At 37.2% G+C, this 24507-nt stretch overlaps 1 protein-coding gene across 3 annotated transcripts in view; it reads left to right on the top strand.

Annotated features, from left to right (window-relative positions):
• The window catches only part of TTLL7 (tubulin tyrosine ligase like 7), a 96239-nt gene that overhangs the window by 9229 nt on the left and 62503 nt on the right, over positions 1 to 24507 (top strand). For 2 of the 3 annotated variants that reach the window (XM_053592126.1, XM_053592125.1), the window contains exons 2-9: positions 4096 to 4296; positions 4497 to 4628; positions 6804 to 6925; positions 7712 to 7779; positions 11646 to 11804; positions 15872 to 16088; positions 20494 to 20658; positions 23898 to 24056. In XM_053592126.1, coding sequence (XP_053448101.1) covers positions 4272 to 4296; positions 4497 to 4628; positions 6804 to 6925; positions 7712 to 7779; positions 11646 to 11804; positions 15872 to 16088; positions 20494 to 20658; positions 23898 to 24056 — 1047 coding nt within the window. In that variant the 5' untranslated portion in view covers positions 4096 to 4271. The remainder of the gene's footprint in view (positions 1 to 4095; positions 4297 to 4496; positions 4629 to 6803; positions 6926 to 7711; positions 7780 to 11645; positions 11805 to 15871; positions 16089 to 20493; positions 20659 to 23897; positions 24057 to 24507) is intronic. The other variant, XM_053592127.1, reaches the window with a different exon arrangement.

Raw genomic sequence — 24507 nt, 5'->3', positions numbered from 1 at the left:
TAGACAAAAAACGGGAAAGAATACATATGGGCTTTGGAGACAAATCACTTCACTGCTGCCTATTAGAAGAGTGACTTTGGGCAAGTGTCCTAACCCTGGAGCCCAAATTCTCCTCTTTGCAAAATTGGAATATAATGTATTGGGCACATGTGGGATGGACTAAGTAAACACAAAGTCATGGGAAAGTTCTTAGCACACAGTAGGGCTGTTTTGCAGTGATTCTCTTCTCCTTCCCCTCCTCACCATAAAACACCTCTTGTTATGTTTTTATTTAATACTACTGTATTTTCAATTTAATCTTATTTTTGGTTTCTACTAACCTTTTGTTAGATTATTTTAATCATCTATAAGTAAAGTAAAACTTCATCAATATGTAGGTCACTAGGAAAGTTTTGAGACAGACTGTGTTATGGTCCCTTATTTCATCTTCAAGAAACAGTCGACAGCATCTTTTCTGATTCACCCATGCAAGTTTCAACTTGGTCAGCTTATTGGTGTTGCTGGGAAGGCTTCATTTGTTTCCATGCGGATTTTACGTTTCTTGATTTTTGTATATCTCAAAAGAAGGCTTGGGGAATAGTTCTGAATTTTCTTCATGTTTCCTTTTTTTTTTTTTTCCCCCACAAAAGATGTTTTGTCTTCATCTCATCATCAAAACATTAGTAAAGTTATCTTCATTGGTTGACATTTTAGATGTTAGGGCTAGAAAGAATCAGTCCTTTCCTTTTGCATTCTAAGTATCTGCATCTGCGAAGTGGCAACGAGAAGGAAAGAATTCAACTCCACTCCTTGTTCAGTGCCCTTCCTACCATATTACACTTTCATCTCAGCAAAATGGAAGTATTTCATATAAATGGAAAATAGAATTTTGGTTTCAGCTGGCAACATGACAACGTTGACACAAAGTTTTATCACGTACATTTTTACCTTTGTGAATAGGTAATGCCCACGCAGTGTCCTGAAGGTGAACTCACAAGTAAGGCTCCCTTAGTCCCGTCCCCAGCCACAGTGAGTCAGCTTGGCTCTGCACATACATTCTGTACGTTCTTTTGTTAGTTTGCCCAAGTGGCAATATATAAATAATACGTAACTTTTATGTACTTTGCCTCTTTCACCTAAAAATGTGAAAGTAATATTTTGTAAGTGACATGTATTTGATTCTGAGAGCTCTGACAGCGCTCCTTTCTCCCAGCTGTTATTAATTGATTTATTAATTAATTGTCTTAGAGCTACCGCTATAAAATAATAGCGCCTTACTGCTCACATTTCCGAAGGCTGGGAAGTTCAAGTCCAGTGTTGGTGAGGGCTGTTCTTTCTGTTTCCAGGATGCCACCTTGTTGTTTCTCCCCGGAGGGATACAGGATGTGTCCTCCCATGGTGGAAGGGATGGGAAGGCAAAGAGAACCTCAGACGGTGTGACGCATCTGTGATGAGGGCCTCAATCCCACCTGTGAGAGAGGAGCCCTCATGACCTAATCACCTGCTACAGGCCCCCCTTCTTAATACTGTTTTACTGGCACAAATGTATTAGAATTGTTTCGGTTTTGTTTCTATCTTATTTATTTATTGGCACTTAGAAGTTCTATGTTCAAGGTTAACATTGCTTGAAATTTTAGAAAGTTAATTCCTTTTGAAAATGATTTCTTTGTTTTAGAAATCGTTAGTGTCTGCTGATTTTCTATTTCTTTTTCTCAATTGTTTTAGTTCAATTAGACAGGATTTTTATAGATTGTTTTCTCCTATTTGGCCTTTTTTTTTTTTTTTTTACAAGTTTTCTTGCTTTACTTTTTTTATTATAATTTTATACGAGCATGTTGCAATTTCTTTCAATGTCCTGTGCTTGCAGGCCAGGTTCTCAATTTTGGCTAACCGGATTCACTTGGGAAGCTTCAAAAGCGCTGATGGTTGGGCCCCACCTGGCTCTGGGGTGTGGTCTGGGCACCTGGATTTTAAAAGCTGCTCAGGTAATTTGGGTTTGCAGCTCAGGATGAGAAACCTTTGGCTTATGGTATTTGGAGGTGACTGAAACTTGACTTCTTGGCTTTTGGAAAGTAGGTAACTGTGGCTCAACTGAGTGCTGTGATAAATCTTCAATCTCCTGCTTAGAATAAAGTGAAACAATTAGAATTGCCATGGTAGACTGAACTTCTTGAGTCTCTTCAAGCACTTTTACTGAACCATAAATGGAATTTAGTAAGGTATACACTGTATATGGGTAGAATGATTTTGTGAACTTTAAATTTCTGTGTGACTGGGGGAAGTGATGAAAGTTCTTATTTTGAGCTCTATGCACATCACATCAAAGTTGTTTGGCTCATTATTTGAGTCAGAAATGAGCAAATTTGTTTTTAGGGCCTAGTATAGTTAGGCAAACATTGTTTTCAAAGTCTTGCTGAGTTAGGCAAACATTGTTTTCAAAGTCTTACTGACTTTGTCACCTACTTTTAATGTATTAAGGTGCTCTGTTACCGTAAAGGGGACCTTTGTTTACTCCAGTAACAAGATGTTGGATGAGAACTTGTAAACTCAAACAGTTACCTCCCTGAAGTATCAGAAAGCCTCCAGAAAGAAACTGAACTGAACGTCAGGCTACTCCTTTCTTTCATTCTGAGAAGTAATCTAGTCTGTTTCCAGCTTGGAATTAGGAGGTAAGATCAGTTTAGACATGTTTTACTGTGAGCTCACTGTTTGGTTTGAAGTGTTGTGAATTCCCAGAGTACCGCCACATCTTACAGTGTGGACTGCAGGAGAGTTGCCGACTTCTCATTCATCTGCAAACTCTGTTAGTGTGGTGGCCGAAAAGCTTGGATCTACATGAATAGAATAGATTCAGACAAAGGTGGTTCTGAATTCTAGGTTTACTAAGCTGCATTGCCTTGATTAATTTCATTTACCAGATTCGGCTTCTATGGCTAGAAAATGGGGAGAAATGATACCTAAGTTGAAAGTTTGTTAATGAGATAAAATATTTTAAATAATTAACACAGTGCATATCCTTTGTTGGTCTGTCATAAATATTTCCCTAGTTTTGATAGTAAATTATACTAGGAAATTATTCTAGTAGAAAAATACCTGAGAATAAATAAAGATTTTAATTTTTTAAAATAATGAAACATTATGAATAATGAATATTTGGTTTGACGTTTATAAGTCACATTTTATGTAGCTGAATTTCTGGATATATCTTAATTTCTGATAAGCCTTCTGATAATTTTCTGACAAAGGCATTGATCTCTACCTTTATTTATCATAACAGGCTTTATAATTTTTCATTTTACAAAAACTCCAAGATTCTTACAAAATGAAGACGAAACTAGAAAGTTGATAGCATAGACAGGGCATATAGTGTAGTTAGGGCATAAATAACTTGGTTCATATAGATGCAGTCAAAATATTTGAGATGTAGCCAAATCAAGTTAGTTGATTCATTATTGCCTTCCTCTGTGTGTTCAAACAAGGTTCTCACAGCAATGACTACCCCTTCCATTCTCTACCCTTCAAAATCGCTCTCACTGTTCAAGGCACAATTCAAGTGTGGGCTGCTTTAGGAAGCCCTTTCCTCTACCCCCTTAAAGAGGAACCACTTCTCTGCATTCTGTCCACATGCAGCCTCTATCTTGGCACTTATTTCCTGCCTCATGTTAAAAGCAGGGGGATGGCTATGTTGCAGGCATTTGGGTGAGGGTTGTATGGGTTCTGGGTTAAAGGACTCTGGCTCTGACACCAGAAAGATCTTAATTTTAGTCTGTACTTCAAGCTTATTTTCTTGGTAAAGATAGGCAAAAATTATTTGTTTTTTTCTGAGTTCAATTTACTTATCTCTATGATGGGAACAAAAGCATCTATTCGTCTATGGGATGTTATTTATTGCATGTAAATATTATACATGACTTAATAAAACTTCTCCACTAAATTCTCTCAGGACAGAAAACCATCGCTTGGTACTTTGCACAAGGTTCAATAAATAGATCAAATAATATTTGTTGATTGAACACATTGACTTTTACTTGACTTTTAAAAAGCATAGTATTGGCATATATCAAAAAATTTCCTAACAATTGTTTTCTAAATGACTTTATTTTAAAATCTCTGCAGGTACTTTCTAATCTCATAACTTCAGTGTCCTGAAATCTGAGAATTCCACCAAGATAATATGATAAGAACTTTCAGTGGTTTGGGGCCATATCCTACTTAGACTTATGTGGAACTTCCAGATTTCCTGAGAGCCTTGTACAGCAGCGCACACTACTTGCTACTCAGCACAGGTGATAATGCCATCTCTGCCTCAAGAAGGAGGTAAGCGGATAGACCATGTCACAAAACATGATCATTCCTGCAATTTTTTTTAAAGCACTGAAAATTAATCAGGGACCTTTAAAGTGTCAGAATTTATAATTTTACTCCGTGTGTGGGGGGGGGTGATTTGTGTTCTGTGGTATGGATTTTTTTTTTTTGTTATTTCAGTGATATCTGGTTGTTTTATATTTCTTTAAAAGTTATTCAGGGACCCTCTCCACTGGATCTGAATACAGAATTACCTTATCAAAGCACAATGAAAAGGAAAGGCAGAAAGAAGAAAAAGAAGGGAACCATTACGGCCAATGTTGCTGGGACAAAGTTTGAAATTGGTAGGTTTCCTGGGAACCTCGGGATTTTCATAATTGTTGGAAAAACCGGTCTGGTGTCAAAAGCAACGTAGAAATTCAGAGAGAACTGTCTTTTATGGAATGGATTTTTCAATGCCTTCTATAAACTTTCTGACATTTTAGGGGAATCCTTTTCTATGCAGTGGAGGATGGTGTCCTTAAGAAGATACCAACTAATTCCTAAAATTTCAGTGAAACAAAAATGCAATTAAATAGCTTAGCTGAAAAAGGACATTTTAATGCCTGACATTGTATTTTTCTTTGTATTTCTGTTTGGAGTTTAGCTTTCTCAGCTCTCTGAGCTTTGAATTTCATAATAAAAGAGATTTAATTTTGACCTTCCAAATTTGATTTAGTGAAGGTAAAGAAAAATGACTCTTTCCCAGTATTCTTATAGAACCTGAATGTTCCCTGCCTCATGGGTTTGTATATGCATCAGTACTTAAATTAATGTAGCTCATTACATTTATTCCCCCAATAACTGCCAGGAGTTTCATTTCTTTCATCAAAGTCTTCCAGTTATTTCTCAGAGAACCTGACCGCATCTCTCATATACTCAGGAACAGGTGTGCTTCTGACCTGCTCTTCTGAATTTATCATTGTTTTCTGCTTATGTACCAGGTAGAGGAGTTTCCCAGGCTGTGTTGCTATTGCCCCTGCCCTTCATAGGGACTCTCGGTGGTACAGCAGGTGCTGAGTCCTCAGGATGCCCTGGTGATCGGCAACAGATGAGAGAGGAATGGCCTTTCCCCCAACTCTAGCGTTAGTACCTGGTCACCCAGACTTGAGTAAAACTCCCAAGTTTCACCAAGCCTCTCATGGACAGCAGCAACTTGAACCCAACAGTCCCTGACCCCATTTGCCCCCAGTCCCTGTCGTCTCCTTTTATGCCTATATTCTGGGTGCTAGTGCATAAAAAAATCCTTTCTTTCTCCTCAGCCAAAAACATAATCAAAAGCCTCTAGGACTTGAGACAAATAGGTGTCTGGTAGTCAGTTCCGTACTTGAACTAAATTATTTGAACAATTTCTTCTCATATATTGTATAGGGTTCTATACAAAGAACATGTTTAGAAACACAACATTTGTTGTGCAGCACCTGTGGCTCAGTGAGCAGGGCGCCAGCCCCATATACCGAGGGTGGCAGGTTCAAACCCAGCCCCGGCCAAACTGCAACAATGACGAAAAAAAGCCAGGTGTTGTGGCGGGCGCCTGTAGTCCCAGCTACTTGGGAGGCTGCGGCAGGAGAATCACCTAAGCCCAGGAGTTGGAGGTTGCTGTGAGCTGTGTGACGCCACGGCACTCTACCAAGGGCAATAAAGTGAAACTCTGTACAAAAAAAAAAAAAAAAAAAAAGAAACACAACATTTAAGCACTGCTATATAGATCACCCTCCTCTTGTAAGACGCAGGGTTCTGTTGGCAGCTGCCAGTTATCCTCAGTATTTTGTTTACCTTTGTTCTAAACGTGAAATTCAAAGGAAGAAAATGTCAATGTTTTAATTGTGAGCTCTCGATCACAGAGCAATACATAAATGGTTTGCTCTAAAAAGGAAGCTTCCCTGTGAGCATAGATGTTTTCTGTAGGATTAGAGGGTCGGAGCTCCGGAAGGCCGACATTCAAAGCCCTCCCGTGAATTCTGCTTCATTATTTCATGTCCCGAGTAAACACAGATGAGTTGGTTTTTTGAGCTACAAAGAATTTGAACTAGGGTAGTGGAAAGTATAGGATAGGTCTGATGACTGGGGGTATTTTGACCTTGGCTCTTTTGTACCTGGCCCGAGGTCACGACAAAACTTTAAAGGTGCATTTTCCTGAATAGAGGTGTTGTCTCAGCTGTTTGTGTCTTTTCACTGTGCCATAAATAAACACCAACCCCTTTGGCTGTTTTGTGTACCTGTTAAATCTGAGAGGATGGAAACTGAAGATTTTGGGTGCCACCTAAAAACAGTTCTCAGTTACTCTTGAGCATAATGTGACCCTAGATAAACTTGTGACAAAATATAATAAAAAGGTTATGCTGTAACTAATGGATATTTTCAAATGAAGAACTGGGAATCAGAATTTATATATATACACACACACATATAAATGTTTCCACAATGAATGTATTTCAGAAGTATTTTAATCCTGGCTTACCTTACCTGTTTACTTGCAGTCCGTTTAGTAATAGATGAAATGGGATTTATGAAAACTCCAGATGAGGATGAAACGAGTAACCTTATATGGTATGATTCTGCTGTGCAGCAGGAGAAAATTGCAGAGCTGCAGAATTACCAGGTGGGAAATTAATCATGGCCAATTATTGGAATGAGGAAATTCTAACCTACCCGAAGCACCTTTTTTGTTGCTCTCTAGTTGTATCACTCTTTGAATGAAGCCTTTATCTTTGTCAAATGTAACTTTTAATCCTTTTCTGTCTTTAAGGAAGAATTGATAGAAAAAACTTCTTCCTACAACGATGGTTTTGTGACACTTAAACATGGACTAGGTTGCCCGGGGGATTAGGATGTGAAGAAACCTATAATGTCATCTATACGTAACCTGACTTCATTCTTTTTAAAATTCGATACAGACTTACATTTAGAAGAAAATTAGACATCAAACTAAAAAGTCACAATACACACATAAGGAATTTTAGATAATTGGCAGCTTACATAGACCTTCTTCATCAGTAGAGAGGGGAATAAAAAATTGAACGTAAGGAGCAAATATAAGTCCATTATTTCACTAATGCCTATGTGTGTATGTGTATGAACATAGTCAATCTAGAAAACCCAAAGTAACTTGGATATTGAATTATCACTTAACATAGAAAATTATAACTTTATCATTTACGTAAACACCCTTTTCTGATTTCTTTAAAATTTTGCAATTTTGTTCTCTGATTATCATGGATTCTTTAATTTCACAAATTCATTGTAGGTCATTTAAATTGAAATCTTTTACAGCAATAATTGTCAGTTTATTAAAACATAAAATTCATAAGATGGCTGAAACTATAGTGTAAATGCATATATTCATTAAGTCAATGAGAATATTAATATTTACCTTTTTATTTTCCAGAGGATCAACCATTTTCCAGGAATGGGGGAGATCTGTAGGAAGGATTTCTTAGCAAGAAATATGACCAAGTAATCTTCATTTTCTTATACTAGAGGAGACCTGTTGAAAGCTTATGTTCTGAATATTATGGTGCTGTTTTCCACAGCTTACACTGATTGGAAATGGTATTTAGATGAAAGAGCTAGGCCTTCGTCTCTCACTTTGGGAGCTAACGAAGGGTCAGGAAAATGTAGCTCTTGCACCAAGTCAGGCAGATAGTTATGCCAGAGTTAGATGGGAATCCCAGTCTCCAGAATCACAGTTCACTTTTCCCTACAACTTGCTGTCCCTTAGCAATGGAGGTTTTTCTTTTAAAAGTAAGGGGTTATCTGTCTGTGGCATTCAGTAGATACTTGATTTCAGTTAAATGTTGTAGTAAGTAATTTGTTGCCTTACGTGTTGTGTGTGTGTGACTGGGGATACTGAGCATGTGATACGTGCCAGGCCCTGTACCAGCTGCATGCGTGCTCACATGTGCCAACAGACGTACGTATTTGTGCTTGCCCAGGGATATGCATGCTCACATGTTCCTTTTTGAGAACTACATTTAGATTAATGATCTACTTTCATGAGGAAAACTGTTAACAGGTACCCCAATGTTTTACCAGATAAACTGCAGATTTTGTATCCAGTTTATATTTATATTGTAGTTTTCTTTTTCTTTTTGTCTTTTTTTCTTAGTTTAAGGGAGTTGAGTTGATAAAGTGAGAAAATTTTTTTAAAAGAGGACTTTTCACAAAGTTTAGTAAACTTACATGTATAATTAGGGAACCGTTCGCATGCTTCCATGAGAAAGTCTATAAGTTTGCATATATTCATTCAATAAAAATTTTTTGCATGTCTACTTTATGCCCTAAGAGACTGCTAATTTTTAGTTAAACAAGATAAGTACATAGTAAGACCTCGTCCCTGCCTAGAACTCACATTCTAATGAAGGAGACACACAGTTCCGTTTGATGAGGCCACATTTGGGGCGAGTCAATGTCGGATGATGACAGAGATGGTGGAAAAGATCATTTTGGGGAGGTCAGGGAAGGCTTTCTGGAGAAGATGAAATACTAGATAGATATTGAAAAGCGTAAAGGACTTCACCCTTTGAGAAGAAGGTAAGAAGATTGTAGGCAGAGACATCAATGGGAGAAAATCTATGTTGGTTTGAATGAGCATGATGTGTTTGAGGACCTATAAACATTTTCTGTGGCTTCTTTCTGTTGGGAGGCTCAACCTGAGATGGTGCTGGTGACAGACGTGCAGAGACCAGTGTTGTGTTTTATTTTATCATTCATCGCTTTATGCACCAAACATTTGTTTATCCCCCTGAGAGAAGTGAGGAGTTATTGAATGGGTTTAAGCAGAGACATGATATTTTAGAGAATTGTGGTGGCACTGTGGGCAGTGCATTCAGTGTTAGGGCTGGAGGAGGAAAGCCTAGGAGGAGTTGATTGTCAACATCTGGTAAGAAAAAATAAGCGGTTAATAAACCAAAAAAAAAAAAAAAAAAAGGCAGTGGGCATGGGGAAGGGAGACCACATCTGACAGATGTTAAGGAGATGGGATTGCTAAGAGTTGAAAACCACTGTGATGTGAAATGTGAAGGTCGGAAGGGGAAAGTCTCTATCATGATTCCGGGTTTTTGGCCTTAGATGTTATGTAGATTTTATGGTTTATTAACAGAGGGATTATGAGGAAAAGAATGGATGCCAGAGAAAAGGGACTTTAGACATGTGTTTTATTTGTCATTTAACACATACTGTATTTATTACCTACTGTATTCTGAGCATGGTGCTGGGCTGATTTAACTATGGTTCCTCCAACATTTGGTTGCAGGATATGATAGGTGCTGTGAACTAGATAGAGGTGCTTAGTTCTACCCCGCTGTGTCATAAAGGAACTCTGACCTAGTTAGGAAGGCATGGGAGAGAGTTGCCCTGAGAAAGTCACGTGGAAACTGAAGTATTTATGATGAGTAGGAGTTTACTGGTGAAGATGGTAGGTAAGAGCCATCCAGCCAGGGACAACAGCATGAGCTGATGTTACGTGGGGGAAGAAAGAGTGAGGAGTCAGGATATTGAAATAATGCCCAGTGCAGCTGGAGCACAGAAAGATGGATGGGGATAGACGAGCTGAGGGGTAGTGGTCAGAATTATGGTCTTAGTGCCATTGGGGAGGTGGAGGTGAAGAGACTGGCGGTGATCAGACTTGGTCAGGAGAGGTAAGAGGATAAAAAGGTAGACCCATTAGCAGGCTACTGCAAATAGGCAATTTCTTATTCCATAGAGTTCTTGGAATTCTCCTTAAGGAAAAAGTGGTTTTCTATTGGATAAAACATGATTCAATATTGTATAAAACATGATTCAATATTATGATTCAGTAATATAACTAACTATCCAGTAATGTAACTAAGTTAAGTCAACTACTATTTAATGTTAATTCTTAAGTCTATGACAGAACCAAGAGCAGAAATGATCTCATATTCTCAAATTCCTAAGTAAAACCTCTTGTCTCCTGTGATTTGTGATAGAGGCCTCAGTGGAATAAGGTATTTCACTTCTATGTATGTGTGCTTGAATTTTTTCCAAACATATATATGAAAGTACAGTACCATTCATAAATACTGACTCATTAGTTTTAAACTATATTCTTCTAATCAAAGCTTTAACTTGATCTAATTTCATGTCATTAATAAATATATAAATACATTCAAAAGTATTGGAAGCAAAATCAAGGATATGAGCACTCTTACAGTGCTTTTTTCGGTTTTTTTTTTGGTGTATGTAATTTTCAAAATAGTCGAAATTAGTCTATTTTATACTGAGATTTTTAGCTTGTTGGCTTAATCTGGATTTGACAGATGATAAATATTTTACTTTGCATAGCAGTAACGTAACTTTTTTACAGGATCATCTTGAAAGACCACTTGAAATATGATAAGTGTATGAGGCTTCCAGTTGTGAGAGCCAAGGGACTTAGATACTTTAGTCTCAGAATTTAGGGCTAACTTCTGTACATACTTTACACCATGATTCCATTTTAATTTTTACCAATTTTATTTGGGGATAATCTCTACTCACCTTAAAAGACTTATATAAATTTAGAAAAGAAAATCTGATTTTCTTTATTAGATAATTTTTTTAAATCTTTCTCATTATTTCTTCATTTTTACTGGGAATCAAATAAATAAGTCCTTTTTACCCAATATTGTCCCTAAATTACATATCATATGGGCAACCTAATTTTTAGTGAATGTAAAAGTATCAGAACATACATTGTAGTTACAAACCACATGCACAGGTAATTCACATTAAAAAAACAAAACAAAACCCTCTTGACTCAGAGGCTTTCACAGGGTTTTTTCAGAAAAATAAACTCCAGAAAACAGCAAAAACTGCTCCTATGGGTGACCCAGAGATTCAAAATCATGTTTAAAGAAGCTGTACAGGTCATTTGGTCTCGTTGATTTCCTGCTTCCTACCCCTGTCCTTGCACGTTAGCTCATCATATATACTGTTAGCGTACGTATCACATTGTTTTGTAATTAATAGCTATCTGTAAATTCCTTGGTGGTAGAGACCACACTAATTTATCTTAACATCCCAAGCATCTAGCATGACTGGATACTCACATAAATGTTTGATACACCGGTATGTAAATAAGGGCATATTAGGGCAGAGATATTTGTCTGTTTTTTTTTTTAGCGATGTACCCCAGTGTCTTGAATGGTGTCTAGCATTGAATAGGCACTTACTAGACACCTGTTGAGTGAGTGAATAAATGAATAAATAAATGAAATCTTGAGGTAATTTAAATCTTTGTGGTAAATTATCAGTAGCACAGAGAAAGTAAACTTATAAAAGTTTGAATAAAAATTATTTTTCCTATTGTCTCTAATTTACAGAATGATCAAGTCTCGGCCTCTGGATTATACCTTTGTTCCTCGAACATGGATCTTCCCTGCTGAATATACTCAGTTTCAGAACTATGTGAAAGAACTGAAGAAAAAACGGAAGCAAAAAACTTTTATAGTAAAACCAGCTAATGGTGCAATGGGTCATGGGTAAGTTTTTTTTAACCTGGAATATGCAAAAATTAAAAATCTTCAAGGAAAAGAATAAATATAAGTAATTAAGTACTTATGGTTGGGTACAAGATGAAAAAAATAATAAAATAGATTTCTGACTATTGCTTTTTTGGAACTAAATACTTATTGAGCCTGATTCTTTCAACCTTTCCCACAGGCTTCAGTAATTCAACTTAAAAATTAAATCAACCGTTTGTCAGACTTCAATAGGATAAAATCGTAAGAGGGAAAAAAACCCTATTTTCTATTTTTTTCTTGAACATAAAACTCACATTTATAATTTTGATAGATTTGGAGAATAAAATCAGCAGCTACAGTAGAGCTAAAATTGACTTAGAGAAATGGAAAAGGAGTTAACTCTTTTCATAGCTAGAAATCTTGAAGCAAAACATAATATCATCTTTGCCTTATAAATAAGTTTTTTCTTTATGTATCCATGGCAATTGGATTGAAAATGAGTAGAACACATTTTAAGACAAAGTGCCAAGAACTAAACTTGTTAACTGAGAATAGAATGTGCAATTTAATATTCCTGTTTCCTTTTGCTTACTTATGTTTAGTTTTCTGCAGTGTACTTTTTCTTTTTCTTTTTTTTTTCTTTTTAAGCAGTGTACTTTTTCAAAGAGAATGTGGCAGAGGCAGCTTTTAATAAAATACACTTGAGTCATTTTGATTTTTTAATTTAAAATACTACAGGAAAAAGAAGGATGTTTGGATATGTAACTACTAGGTAAATTATTTTTCAAAAATTCCCTTTAACTTTTAATCATAACTTATTAATTCAATCATACATTATTTTAGTATGTGATTTGCTGAGTTAAAAATGAGATAATGTCTGTTAATGGAAATCGTTTATCAATTGCTTAATGTTAAAGTTGGCTCCAAGGAAATTTTGGGGGGAGATACTTTAATTTCATGTTCTTCTGAATTTTAGTGTTAAAATAGTTGCAATTACATGTATTTATATTTAATGTCATAACATTATAAGTAAGTAATAATCTTCTTATCTCTTTTGACAATAATATAAAAAAAAGCTGGAAAAGCAGAGAAGTGAAAGAGCATTCTGTGTTCCCAGGGTTTATCTCATGTAATGCAGTAGTACCTAGGTAAAGGACAGCTCTCCTGTCTGTTTGATGTATCTATTTCTTTGCTAATCTTCTAATCGTTCCATCCATTATTGAAAGTGGAGTCTTGAAGACCTCAACTATTAGGCTATTTCTTTCTTCAATTCTGTCAATTTTTGTTTTATTTAGGGCTTTGTTGTTAGGTGCATGGATATTTATAATTGTTATGTATTCTCAATGAATTCACTTTTTAACATTATGTTACTTTTTGTTTCTTGTAACAATTTTTGCTTGTAGTCTATTTTGTCTGATACTGTTACAGCGTAGCTATTCCAGGTTACAATTTGCTTGCAGTACGTTTTCCATCTTTTCACTTTTAACCTGTTTGAGTCTTTGGCCCTAAAGGGAGTCTCACATAAACAGCACTGTGCTTTTTAAAAAATTCTGCCAAGGTTTGCCTTTTACTGCAGAGTTCATCTATTTATATCTAAGCAATTATTGCAAAAGAGTGATTTACTCCTGCCATTTTGCTGTTTGTGTTATATATGCCTCCTATATATTTTATTCCTTCATTCCTCTATTACTTGCCTGTTTTGTGTTAGATATTTTCTTATGTACTATTTTAGTTCCCTTGTCATTTCTTTTACTATGTAGTTTTGATTTTTTTTAATGTTTGCCTAGGATTACAATTAATGTCTTAATTTATAACATTCTAGTCTATAGTAGTATCAATTTAGTTCTAATAGTGTACAAAACATTTTTCTTACATAGATTCACTCACTTTATTGTTGTTATTTTTTTTGTGTCAGTCAGCCTAGATTTATAACTATTCTGTTACACAATGGTCTTTTAAGCCATTAGGAAAAAATGAGGAATTATGAACCTAAACTAATAGTGACTTTTGTATTTATCTAGGTAGTTAACTTTCTGGTGTTCTTTGATGGTTTTATTATTATGTATCTTAGGGTAGCTCTCTTTGAGTGTATCCTATTTTAAGTTAATTGAGCTTTTTGGAAGTGTAAATTAATGTTTTTTTTAAAAAAAATTAAATTGGGAAGTTTTCTTCCCCCCCAAAACAGAAAGAAAGAAAGAAAGAAGAAAGAAAGAAAGAAAGAAAGACTTCCTTTGAGAGAGTCTTACTCTGTTGTCCCAGGCTAGAGTGCTACAGCACTAACCTAGCTCATAGCAACCTCAAACTCCTGGGTTCAAGTAATCCTTAGGCCTCCCTAGTAGCTGTGACTATAGGCACCCACCACAACACCCAATTAGTTTTTCTATTTTTAATAGAGAGGGCATCTCACTCTTGCTCAGGCTGGTCTTGAGCTCCTGAGCTCAAGTGATCCTCCTGCCTTGGCCTCCCAGAGTGCTAGCATTACTGCAGTGAGCCACTGCAATTGGCCTGCCATTATTTCTTTATTTGATTTATTTATTTCCTTCTTTTACTTTCTCTCTTTCCTCCTTCTGAAATTACTATTATGTGTGTATTGCTATACTTGATAGTATTTCACAGGTTTCTTAAGCTTTATTCATTTTTCTTTATTCTTTTTCTCAGTCTAGACAATCTCAGTTGGCTTACATTCAATTTCACGATTATGGCTTCCCAGATACACAATTTAGCTACTTTATTGAATTTTTAATTTCATTTACTATACTTTTCAATTCTAGAATTTTTGTTTGGTTTCTTTATTTTTTGCCAAATTATTTCTGTCACTATCGCTATTCCCTATTTGGTGAGACATTCCTTCAGTACTTAGTACATTGTTTCCTTTAGCTCTTTGAATATTCAAATGTTAAAAAGTTGATTATCCAGAAGCCCAATATCTGGGCTTTCTCAATGACAGTTTTTTTCAATTGATAATTTCCCTGTATATAGGCCATACGTTCTTTTTTTCTTTGCATGCCTCAATTTTTTTTTTTTTTAAACTAGACATTTTGAATATTATAATGTAGCAATCCTGGAATTTAGACTCTCCTCTTCTGCAGGGTTTGTTGTTCCTTCTCATTGTAGTAGCTGCTATTTGTTTAGTAACCTTTCTGAACTATGTTTTTGAAATCTGTTTTTTATTGTGCATTGCCCCTAAGGTTCCTGTTCTGTTAGCTCAGTGATCAGCTAGAAAGTGGATAGATTTTCTTAAGTGCTTGTAATAATGAACAAACAAATAACAACAAAATCACCCAATCTTTGCAGCAGGGCTCTGTGTGTTTATTGAGGGCATACCTGTAGCACACAGGCAGGCAATTTACAACTCTGCCTCAGCCCTCACTTCCTGCTTGTGCAGAGTGTGGCATTTAGCCCAGGGCAGAGAATAGAGCCTTCTCTGTGCTTTCTTGAGCATGCACCTAGCCCTGGGCACACAAATGGTCTTCTAGATTCGCAGGCCCATGTCAGAGCTTTTCAAAATCCCAAAGATTCTCATTCCCCAGACTTTCTTCTCAGTCTTTTCAGTTAGCCTATTGCTTGCTCCTACTGTTGCCCAGGACTTTAAATGTTTTCAGCAATTGTCCCTTAAGGTAGCTTCCTCATCACTAGTAGAGATCCACCTCAGACAAGATGAAATCAAGCTCTTTGATGTCCTCCAGGGAGCCACCAGAGAGGTCAAAATGAACAACCTGAAAAATAAGGCCCATTCTGCCCCCTCTAAGACTAGTATTTGTCCTGAGAATGCAGGCTGTTCAAGGCCACTACTGGAACGGGAGCAGTTGGGGGAACGATATTAAATTGTAATGCAACAAAGTTATTTTACACAGATTTAGTTGTTTTTTCTTAATGAAATGTTGTTTGGCTGTTATAAGCATTCACTTGGTTTTGGGGATTATAGAAATTTAATTTTGAAATTATTTTTCTCTTCATTGCTTTTGTGGAGGGACAGACTTTTGGAGTCCTCTATGTCAATATTTTTCTTCTTGAGTATATCTGTAACTTTTAAAATGTCTTGCCTTTGTATAAAATTATTCTTTTTATTTTTTCTTTAAATTTAGGATTTCTTTGATAAGAAATGGTGACAAACTTCCATCTCAGGATCATTTGATTGTTCAAGAATATATTGAAAAGCCTTTCCTAATGGAAGGTTATAAGTTTGATTTACGAATTTATATTCTGGTAACGTCATGTGATCCATTAAAAATATTTCTCTACCATGACGGACTTGTGCGAATGGGAACAGAGAAGTACATTCCACCTAATGAGTCCAATTTGGTAAGTCACATCAAAAGAATTTATGTTTTCATTCATTTGTTCATTATGTACTTTTGGAACACTCATTATGCATAAGATTGTGTGAACCAAAATCCTTCCTCTGAGCTTTTTATGGCCTAGAAGAATCACATGCATAAATAAGATTGCTTCTAATATACAGGTAGGGTTGTGAAAATTAAAAAAATAAAAAGGTGTCAGCTCTAAGCTGGCTGATTAGGAAAATGTACCCTCTCTATATGTTGTGAGCACAAGGCTGGATTTCAGAGCATATATCTGTATGCAGTGGTCCTGTATAGACATGACTATACTATAAATAATAATAATAATTATAACCTGCAATGGACAAGTCCTGTAAAGTGTTATGAAGCTGAGTGTTGGGACAGCCTGTGTTTAGCTCCTCATGGAGGAGGTGGCATTTGAGCAGGCCTTCTGAAAAGGCAGGATGTGAGCATGTAGAATGCAAAGGAGGCGTATGAAGCAGAAAACGCAAATATTATCAGAAAGTGAGTCATTTATTTCTGTTGGAAATGAAAGAGAATTATGGCTATACATTTACATTGACCAAATGCGAAATTAAAACATAAATTAGCCATTTCAGTGTGCATTTTAAAATCTATTAAATGGAAATTTTGTAGATATTTTTCCATTCACGTTTCCTTTGTGCTGCTGTAACTATTCATCAAAGTTATAATTTATGAGAAGATCGTAACTGTAATGTATAGTTTATAAAAGGTAAATTATAATTTATTATGCACACTTGAAATTTAGTTTGGGTTTAAATTTAGACTCAACCCTAAGTTTGAGTCTACTAGTTATAGTAAAAATTACAATTAATTATTGTTTCCCAGTTTTTCTAAGACATGGTTATTGTCTCCCCCACCCCCGATATTATACACACCATGAACCCTGTTAAGAGTGGTCATATTTCAAAATTAAATAATAGCTGATCATAAATGTTCCTGTGTTCAATCAACTGAGAAATGTTGTAAACCGGCAAGGGAATGATAAGGGAACTGTCAAACTTTTCAGAGGAGAGGAAGTTAAGAGAAAGACCTTTGTGATCTCATTAAAGGCCATAGGCATAATAGGCACAGCCAATCACCAGGTCAGGTTTGAACGCTGCTACCTTCTAGGCGTTATGCTGGAAAAACAGTGACCAAGACAGATAACAGTGCTTGACCTCACAGGAGCAAGTCTGGTGGGGAGGCAGAAAATAATATAAGGAATTATAACGCTCGATGGTAAGTGCGACAGCCTGAGAGACCAAGAGTGCAATGGCAGCGCACAGCAGAGCACCAATCCCAGTGAGGGTAAATTGAGATCTGAATAACGAGCAGTTAGCCGGGGTGTGGGTGGGAGTGGGGTGGAGCTCCCGGCAAAGAAAGGCTCAGAGGTAAGAGAGAAGAGAGTATGTCTGGAGAAAGCAGACAAGTTCAGTTTGGCTAAAGAACAGACTAAGAAAGGGGGATGAGGATGGTGAGTCTTAGAATTCCGATCTTTCAAGGCTTTGTGGGCCTTGTCTAGGATTTGGGAATTTAATTCAGGATGAAAGGAAACATTGAAATGTATTAAACAAAGGAAAAAAAAACGGAATGAGACTTCTAAAATGTCCAACTGGTCTGCAGTGTGGGACTGTGACAGCGTGGCAGAGATGGATGGGAAAGGTGAGAGTGAGGGAGACCACACATGGAAGTAAAAAGGATTTCAACTGAAGTAACAGTAGTGGGGCTGGACTCAGAATAAGAGCGTGAACTTGAGATATTGATACGATATGGTTACAGGTTGGATTAGTGGAATGAGGGAAAAGGAGAAGGAAATCACGAATAAAACTCAGATTTTGGCCTTGGCAGTGGGGTGGATGGGGTGACACTCACCATGATAAAGGGATACAGGAGCCATGAAAGGTTTTGTGGAAAGTTGATGTGTTTAAATGCCGGTAGAGTCTTCAAATGGACCTATTCTATCCACATCTGGACACACAGTATAGGTTTGAAGTTCAGAAGAGAGATCTGAGCTATAGGCATGATTTGGGACTTGGCAGTTTATAGATTATAATTTAAATAATTGGAGTAGGTAAGAATAAATGATGTAAGGTGGTAGTGATCTTTTGATAGTATTGGAAAGGGTAACACCTAGAATTTCTAGGTGATAAAATACTTTATTATAATACCCTAAGTTATATGATTTGCTCAAGCCCACTTCATTAGGAAATCATAAGGAAGGATCTAGAGAAAGCAAAAGTGGCTGCTGGGCTTACTGTGCTATGTGCTCTTGATCACAGAGGCTCCTGGCTTTGGTTTTCACACACATGAAAGATGTTCCCCTACGTAAATATCAATGTCCCTCCCACGTATGTAAAACTACATGATTGAACTCATAGATTGAGACTTGACAGTATAAATAAAGTGAAATAAAAAAATTTATATAAAGTAAGACTACCATTATGTAAAATATAAGTTTAAGAAGAAAAGACTAGAAAAAAATGAAACTTTTGAGTTTGGTCTCATTGTCCGATTTCGATGGCAGCCTGCTGCATATTTTTTTCCTTTTTTCTCTTTCAAATTTTTAAAATAATGCATATATTTTGGAATGAGTTGTGTATTTCTGTAAGCATTAAATGTTCATAATTACACATAAGGAGATTATATGACAGAATTTCAAACATTGAAATATATAATAAACATTCACTTTTCGTTACCTAGTTGGCCTAGTTATAGGCCAATCCTTAAAAACCTTCACAGATCCCAAATTATTATATCAATATGCTGAAAATTATTATACCTATATGCTGAAAACCAGGGTGTGATCTGGTTACATCGTTGTCACCCGTGCTGGTTGATAGAGGGCTCATAGCTGTCCTTACTTCTGTTTATGGCAAATGACCTGGCAGTGATCTTTGTCAAGGTAGATATGAGATTGTGAAATTTCCAATTACATCTACAAAGATAACATTTTAAGAAAAATACAAAGTTCCCTTACATACTTATTTACCAGAATAGCTAGTGTTTTTACTATTACTGTTACTGATTTTGAGATATTCTTGCCAATCAGGGAGTTCCTCAAAAATTATTTTCTCATGTATCTTTGTTAAAGTTAAAGACTTACATTTTGGAAATAGGGAATATTATAGTTTGATTAATTTCCTTTTTCTTTAGATTAGGGCCTTAAAATTCGAGACGCATCAAGTTTGTGATCTTTAAGTATCACTTAATTTAAAGCTTTTTGTTTCATAAGGATAGAGACTGTGTCTATTTTGTTCACCTTTATAGCCACAGTGCTCAGCACAAATTCCTGCAGATAGTAGATGATCCTTAAATATTGCTGAATGAGTGAAAAAAAATTCTTAATTAGAGGTAGGTACTTGGGTTAATAAATAACTCGAATAATCATTTCTGCCTACTTGCTCCAAAGATTTCAATACCATAGACGTAAGAAACTGCAGTGAAAATAAAATATGATATGACTATGGTTAGTTAATAACCGATGAAAATAATAACCATGTGTATGAAGTATTTATTCATGGAAATGGTGTTATCAAGGGTATAGGACCATGAGGTAGTTAGCAATTAAAGAGAGACTTGAATGTTTACAGTAACTTGATAAGAGTCATTAGAGGCATATTAATTGAAAATATGAGAAGTTTTGAACTTCAGACTTTTTTTCAAGTTTGAGGAAAATAGTATCAACTGCCCTAGGCAGTTGTGTTAATTATCTGGAAGTGCCACAATGCTGAGTGGAGCCGCCTGTCTGCCGGCTCTCAGAGCACTGAGTCTTGTTAAGAAGTTGTAAAGCGGCCTACCAATAAGTATGGGAGTGTCCTGCTTCTTTGTCTATTTTACATACTTGAGACTTCATTTTTTATTTTTTTTTGAAAAGACATAGAACGATCTCTCAGAAAATTTCTTTCCCAAAACAAATTTGGGTGAAAACTATGAGGGCCTGAAACATTAAGAACAAACTAACAAAAACAAACTCAGAGCACTTTTCTTGCTTTAGCAAGACATAGTTTTACTTTTTTTTTTGTTTGTTTTTTGGCCGGGTCTGGGTTCGAACCTGCCACCTCCGGCATATGGGACCGGCGCCCTACTCCTTGAGCCACAGGTGCCGCCCGTAGTTTTACTTTTTAATTTAATTTACTTTCTATATTCTTGTTAATTTGATCCTTTTTATGGTAGATATCATTTGAATAATGTGTAGAGTAACTCTGTAGACGATTACGGTCTAAAGTCTTTGAAGGAAATGTGTCTTTCTATTTCATTTGATTATCTAAATAACCGTGAGATTGTCAGTCTGTATAGTGTAAAATTTAAAATTGTCTCTAGTCTCTGATTGCTGTCTTTTCTGTGACAGCTCACAGTTGTAGAATCTCACACGTGGTAATGACTTTGGTTCTGACTTGTTACAGACACAGTTATACATGCATCTGACGAACTACTCCGTCAACAAGCATAACGAGCGTTTTGAACGGGATGAAACTGAAAACAAAGGCAGCAAACGTTCCATCAAATGGTTTACAGAATTCTTACAAGCCAACCAGCATGATGTTGCTAAGTTTTGGAGTGACATTTCAGTAAGACTATGCCATTCCATAATTATCACTGTCTCTTCTCAGCGATCATTTATACTACCATCAAGCATTTTTAAATAAAGAATAGATTCCATTAAATTAGGCAGATAAAGAGTATTTTCAAAAAGGAAGTAGCACTTAGGTTGGACGGGAGAGGGAATTTTAGATGGAGACAAAAGCATAAGAAAAGGTAGAATGGTCTGAGAATGGTGATGTGGGTTGTCACAAATGTTTCCTGGCAGCTTCGTGAGGACTATGGCTGAAAAGAGTATATGGAGCCCCAGTTGGGCCCTGGAAAGCAAGGCTTAACGTGGGGGGCAGTGGCGATGCCTGTCGTGTGTTGGTCAGCTGTCCACCAATTTGTTAACCCTCCAGGGGTTATCTTCCTGATGGACTAATAACACCCAAATAAGAAATTTGATTACAACAATAGTGTTTATGTATTTATCTATTTCTTTCCTAAAGGCAAATTTTGTGGACATTCTCTGATAATGAGAGGACCATCTAAGGGTGAAATTCATTAATCGTCTATGGTAGTTCATTGATGGAAGATCATACCTGATGATGCCTGGATGAATTAATGAATTCATGACTAGATCAGTGGGTTGTAAAGGTTTTATGTACCCTCTGGCATCTTTTTATTTCTTTGCCAAAGTTTTAACTTCCATGTAGGTTTGGTTCTTTGGGGAAGTCTGCGTGTGGAGGTAGAACCTGCTGGGTGACCTTGGTGATGTATAAAGACAGTCAGACAGAAAAATGAGCGTCATTAGCTTTACATACATTAGTTTTAAGTGGTGCTTTCCCCACACAACTGAATTAAGAGAAGGTTTACAAGCAAGACTAATACTAGAGAGAGGTTATGGAAATTAGCTTTTCTGTTAGAGCCTTGAAGTATGATTTTTAGATATGACCCAAACACGGCCAATGGGGTTCTGTTAAGCTCCAATACATTTCATAGTCTTGTCTATAAATGAGCAGATTTTACGTCATTCTTGGCTATGATCATTCAAATGTACATTAACAATCTATAAATAACCAGCTAAATAATAATCAACTTTTAACTTTTTCAAGTACTTTTAATTATCTTGTAAAATTTTCTGCATTTAATTATTTGAAAATTTGCTGTCTTTATTAAGAACCAGCATACTTTATATATGTTTAAGGTGAATCAGTGGGGTAATAAGAACGACAGAAGGAGTTGGAGGAGGCAATTATGCAATAATTTTTCATCGTGTATCTTAGTTTATGAATTCCATGACTAACTTATAACTTTTTTTCAATGACCTTTTTTGGGGGGCTAATTTCTCTAAAAAGTAATCATCAGTATATGAGAACGAACATTCATCAACACCTTTGTGAAGAACAGAGCTGTATGCTTTTATGCTGGCCAGCCAGTGAGAGTAAGAAATCAAGGCAACATCAGGCCACGGAGATTAGAAATAAGTGTAATCCCTCCAAAACCCTCTCTACTGAATGCGTTTTATACGCTTAAAGTAAAAATCTACAAATCATATTTCACAGCAGTGACACTGTGCTGGGTATTCTCAGAAGCAATAGTGGATTGTCATTGTGTGTGGTGGTACCTCTCCTGACTATCACATCTCCTTGCAGTCTTGACTGGACAGTTTATATGTGTTTTCCAGGGAGAAAAAAATATGTATATAATTCTGGGTCAATTAATATTCACTTTGCCCCATCAGCCTGCCTTGTTTCACACAGATACTTACTAGCCAAAGTTTAACTTTCTTCTACTTCCAAGTGGTTTCAGTAATATTTCCAAAGATTATATAAAATAGCCTTTATCTTTTATCTTACATGCTTTGGTGGTGTCATGAATTTGGTATCTGGAACAAAAGTTTCTGAGAACAGCCTTTCATGGTATCTCTGATACTGATCCCCAAATATGAACTGGGCTGTGGTTCTGGGGAAAGATAATGCTGACTCCCATCTTTCCCGTTTTTTTCCCTACATAGTAAATGTTGTTTCCTCCAGACAGTGGGATATTTGTGTCTGACCTGGGGGATGGGATTCTGGAGGAATGGTGGAGTAACCATAACATTAGGCTAATATTCAGTAGCCGATGCTTACTGTAGGTGGACGCTGATCTGGGCACTATGCTAAGCGTGTTACACACAATCTGATTTTGTTCTTACATCCACCTTTTTTGCAGTTTATATTTAGGCAAAAAATGAAACTCACGAAGTTCAGGCAGTGTGACAGGTTCCTCAGCTACAGGTAGCAAAGTCAAGAATAAACCCTGGAAGTCTGACTTGAGAGCCGAGTTCTTCACTGCCCTTCTGTGTGGCCTGTACCTGTAGAGAGGGAGTTAAAGTGACAAACCTGTGCTGTAAAAACCAGCGAGACAGCGTTTCCATAATCTAAAGCTTTTTCTCAAGCTTCATTAAAACAACTTTCATTACTAGCATCGACGGCTCAGCCTCGTACTGGTCGGTGCTTCCTCACAGAAGACGCTGACGGCCGCTTCTGTGGCTGCAGTACCCTCCTCAGACAAGCCTCGCGAGCCGCAGAATCGTCACTGTACAAGAAACTCGGCTCTGAACAGATTTTATCTTCCTCTTCTTCCAGCCTTTGTCCAGAGTTCCATCCTGTTGTTTGTGAAAATCTTCAGTGTCCTTGAATTCACCTTTCCTGCCACCCTCGTCCCCTTCTGTGTGGGGCTAGTGCCTGCTCCTACCCTTACTTACCAAGGAGAAGCCGTGTTTACCAGCTTTTATTTCACTTGTGCATTTCCGAATGGTTTTGAACGTCTCTTAAGTATCAGGCACTACTGTAGGCACTGGTGAATGGGATTGTAAATAAGGGAGGCGTGGGTCCTGCTCTAACAACAAAAGAAAAATCTCAGCTGGTTATAGCCATGGTCAGTGTTAACTCGGGGCTGGGGAAGGCCTCTCTGAATGTCACAGAGCCAGACATGGCAGTAGGGGGCTAAGAATGTTCCAGAAAGAAAGAACAGCCAGTGCAAAGGTCCTCAGGTGGGAGGAAGGGCCACTTTCTTGAGGAACCCAACGTGGGCGAGTGTTCCTGGAGTGTCGTGGGCAGAGGGGAGTGAAGATGGAGGCCCGAGCAGGGCTGGGGCGGGAAGCCACGGAGTGTTTTAAGCCTGGCCAGGGTGCTGGTTGGTAGGCGCAGCTCGTATTCGCACATATGTCCCTGACATATGTCAAGGGGACACATGTACGAAGGAGTAAGGCATTTCCCCTCTTTTGTCACCATCTTTGTAGGAACTGGTGGTAAAGACTCTGATTGTGGCAGAACCTCACGTCTTGCACGCGTATCGAATGTGCAGGCCGGGGCAACCTCCAGGCAGTGAAAGTGTCTGCTTCGAAGTTCTGGGATTTGACATTTTGCTGGACAGAAAACTAAAGCCATGGCTTCTGGAGGTAAGGCATTCTTTAAGAAGAAAGAGAACGTATCGCTGTTCTAGTGTGTGAAAAGAAATGGTTTTTAAATGTGTACCCGACACAGTTTTTTCATTCACTGAGCAGAAGGAGGCCTGGATGGCGCATGTGGGAAGTAGAGAATGAAAATTCAGCAAAAAGAACAGTTCTCAGAATGAATCAATATGGGAAAATATTACTTTTCCCAAATTAGCATGGAGTGAAGTTCTAAGCCAGGAATTTTGAACCTCGGTGCAGAGCTGCTTTTATTGATTTGTCACTTACCTGCCCTACTATTTTCTCAGCCACGCGGCTTCCACCATTTCCTGGGTTCTGGAGATCGTCCTGCCTCTGTGTGGGTCTCTGCCTCCAGCATATCTGCCCTTCATGTTCAGGCTCCTGTTGGTTAATTAATCACTGTTCAGAGTTCAGTATCCAGCACTCTACATGACAC

This window comes from Nycticebus coucang, chromosome 5 (genome assembly GCF_027406575.1).
Source record: "Nycticebus coucang isolate mNycCou1 chromosome 5, mNycCou1.pri, whole genome shotgun sequence".
NCBI lineage: Eukaryota > Metazoa > Chordata > Mammalia > Primates > Lorisidae > Nycticebus > Nycticebus coucang.
Note: the sequence above shows the minus strand (reverse complement) of the source record. Positions and strands in the feature narration are given on the sequence as shown.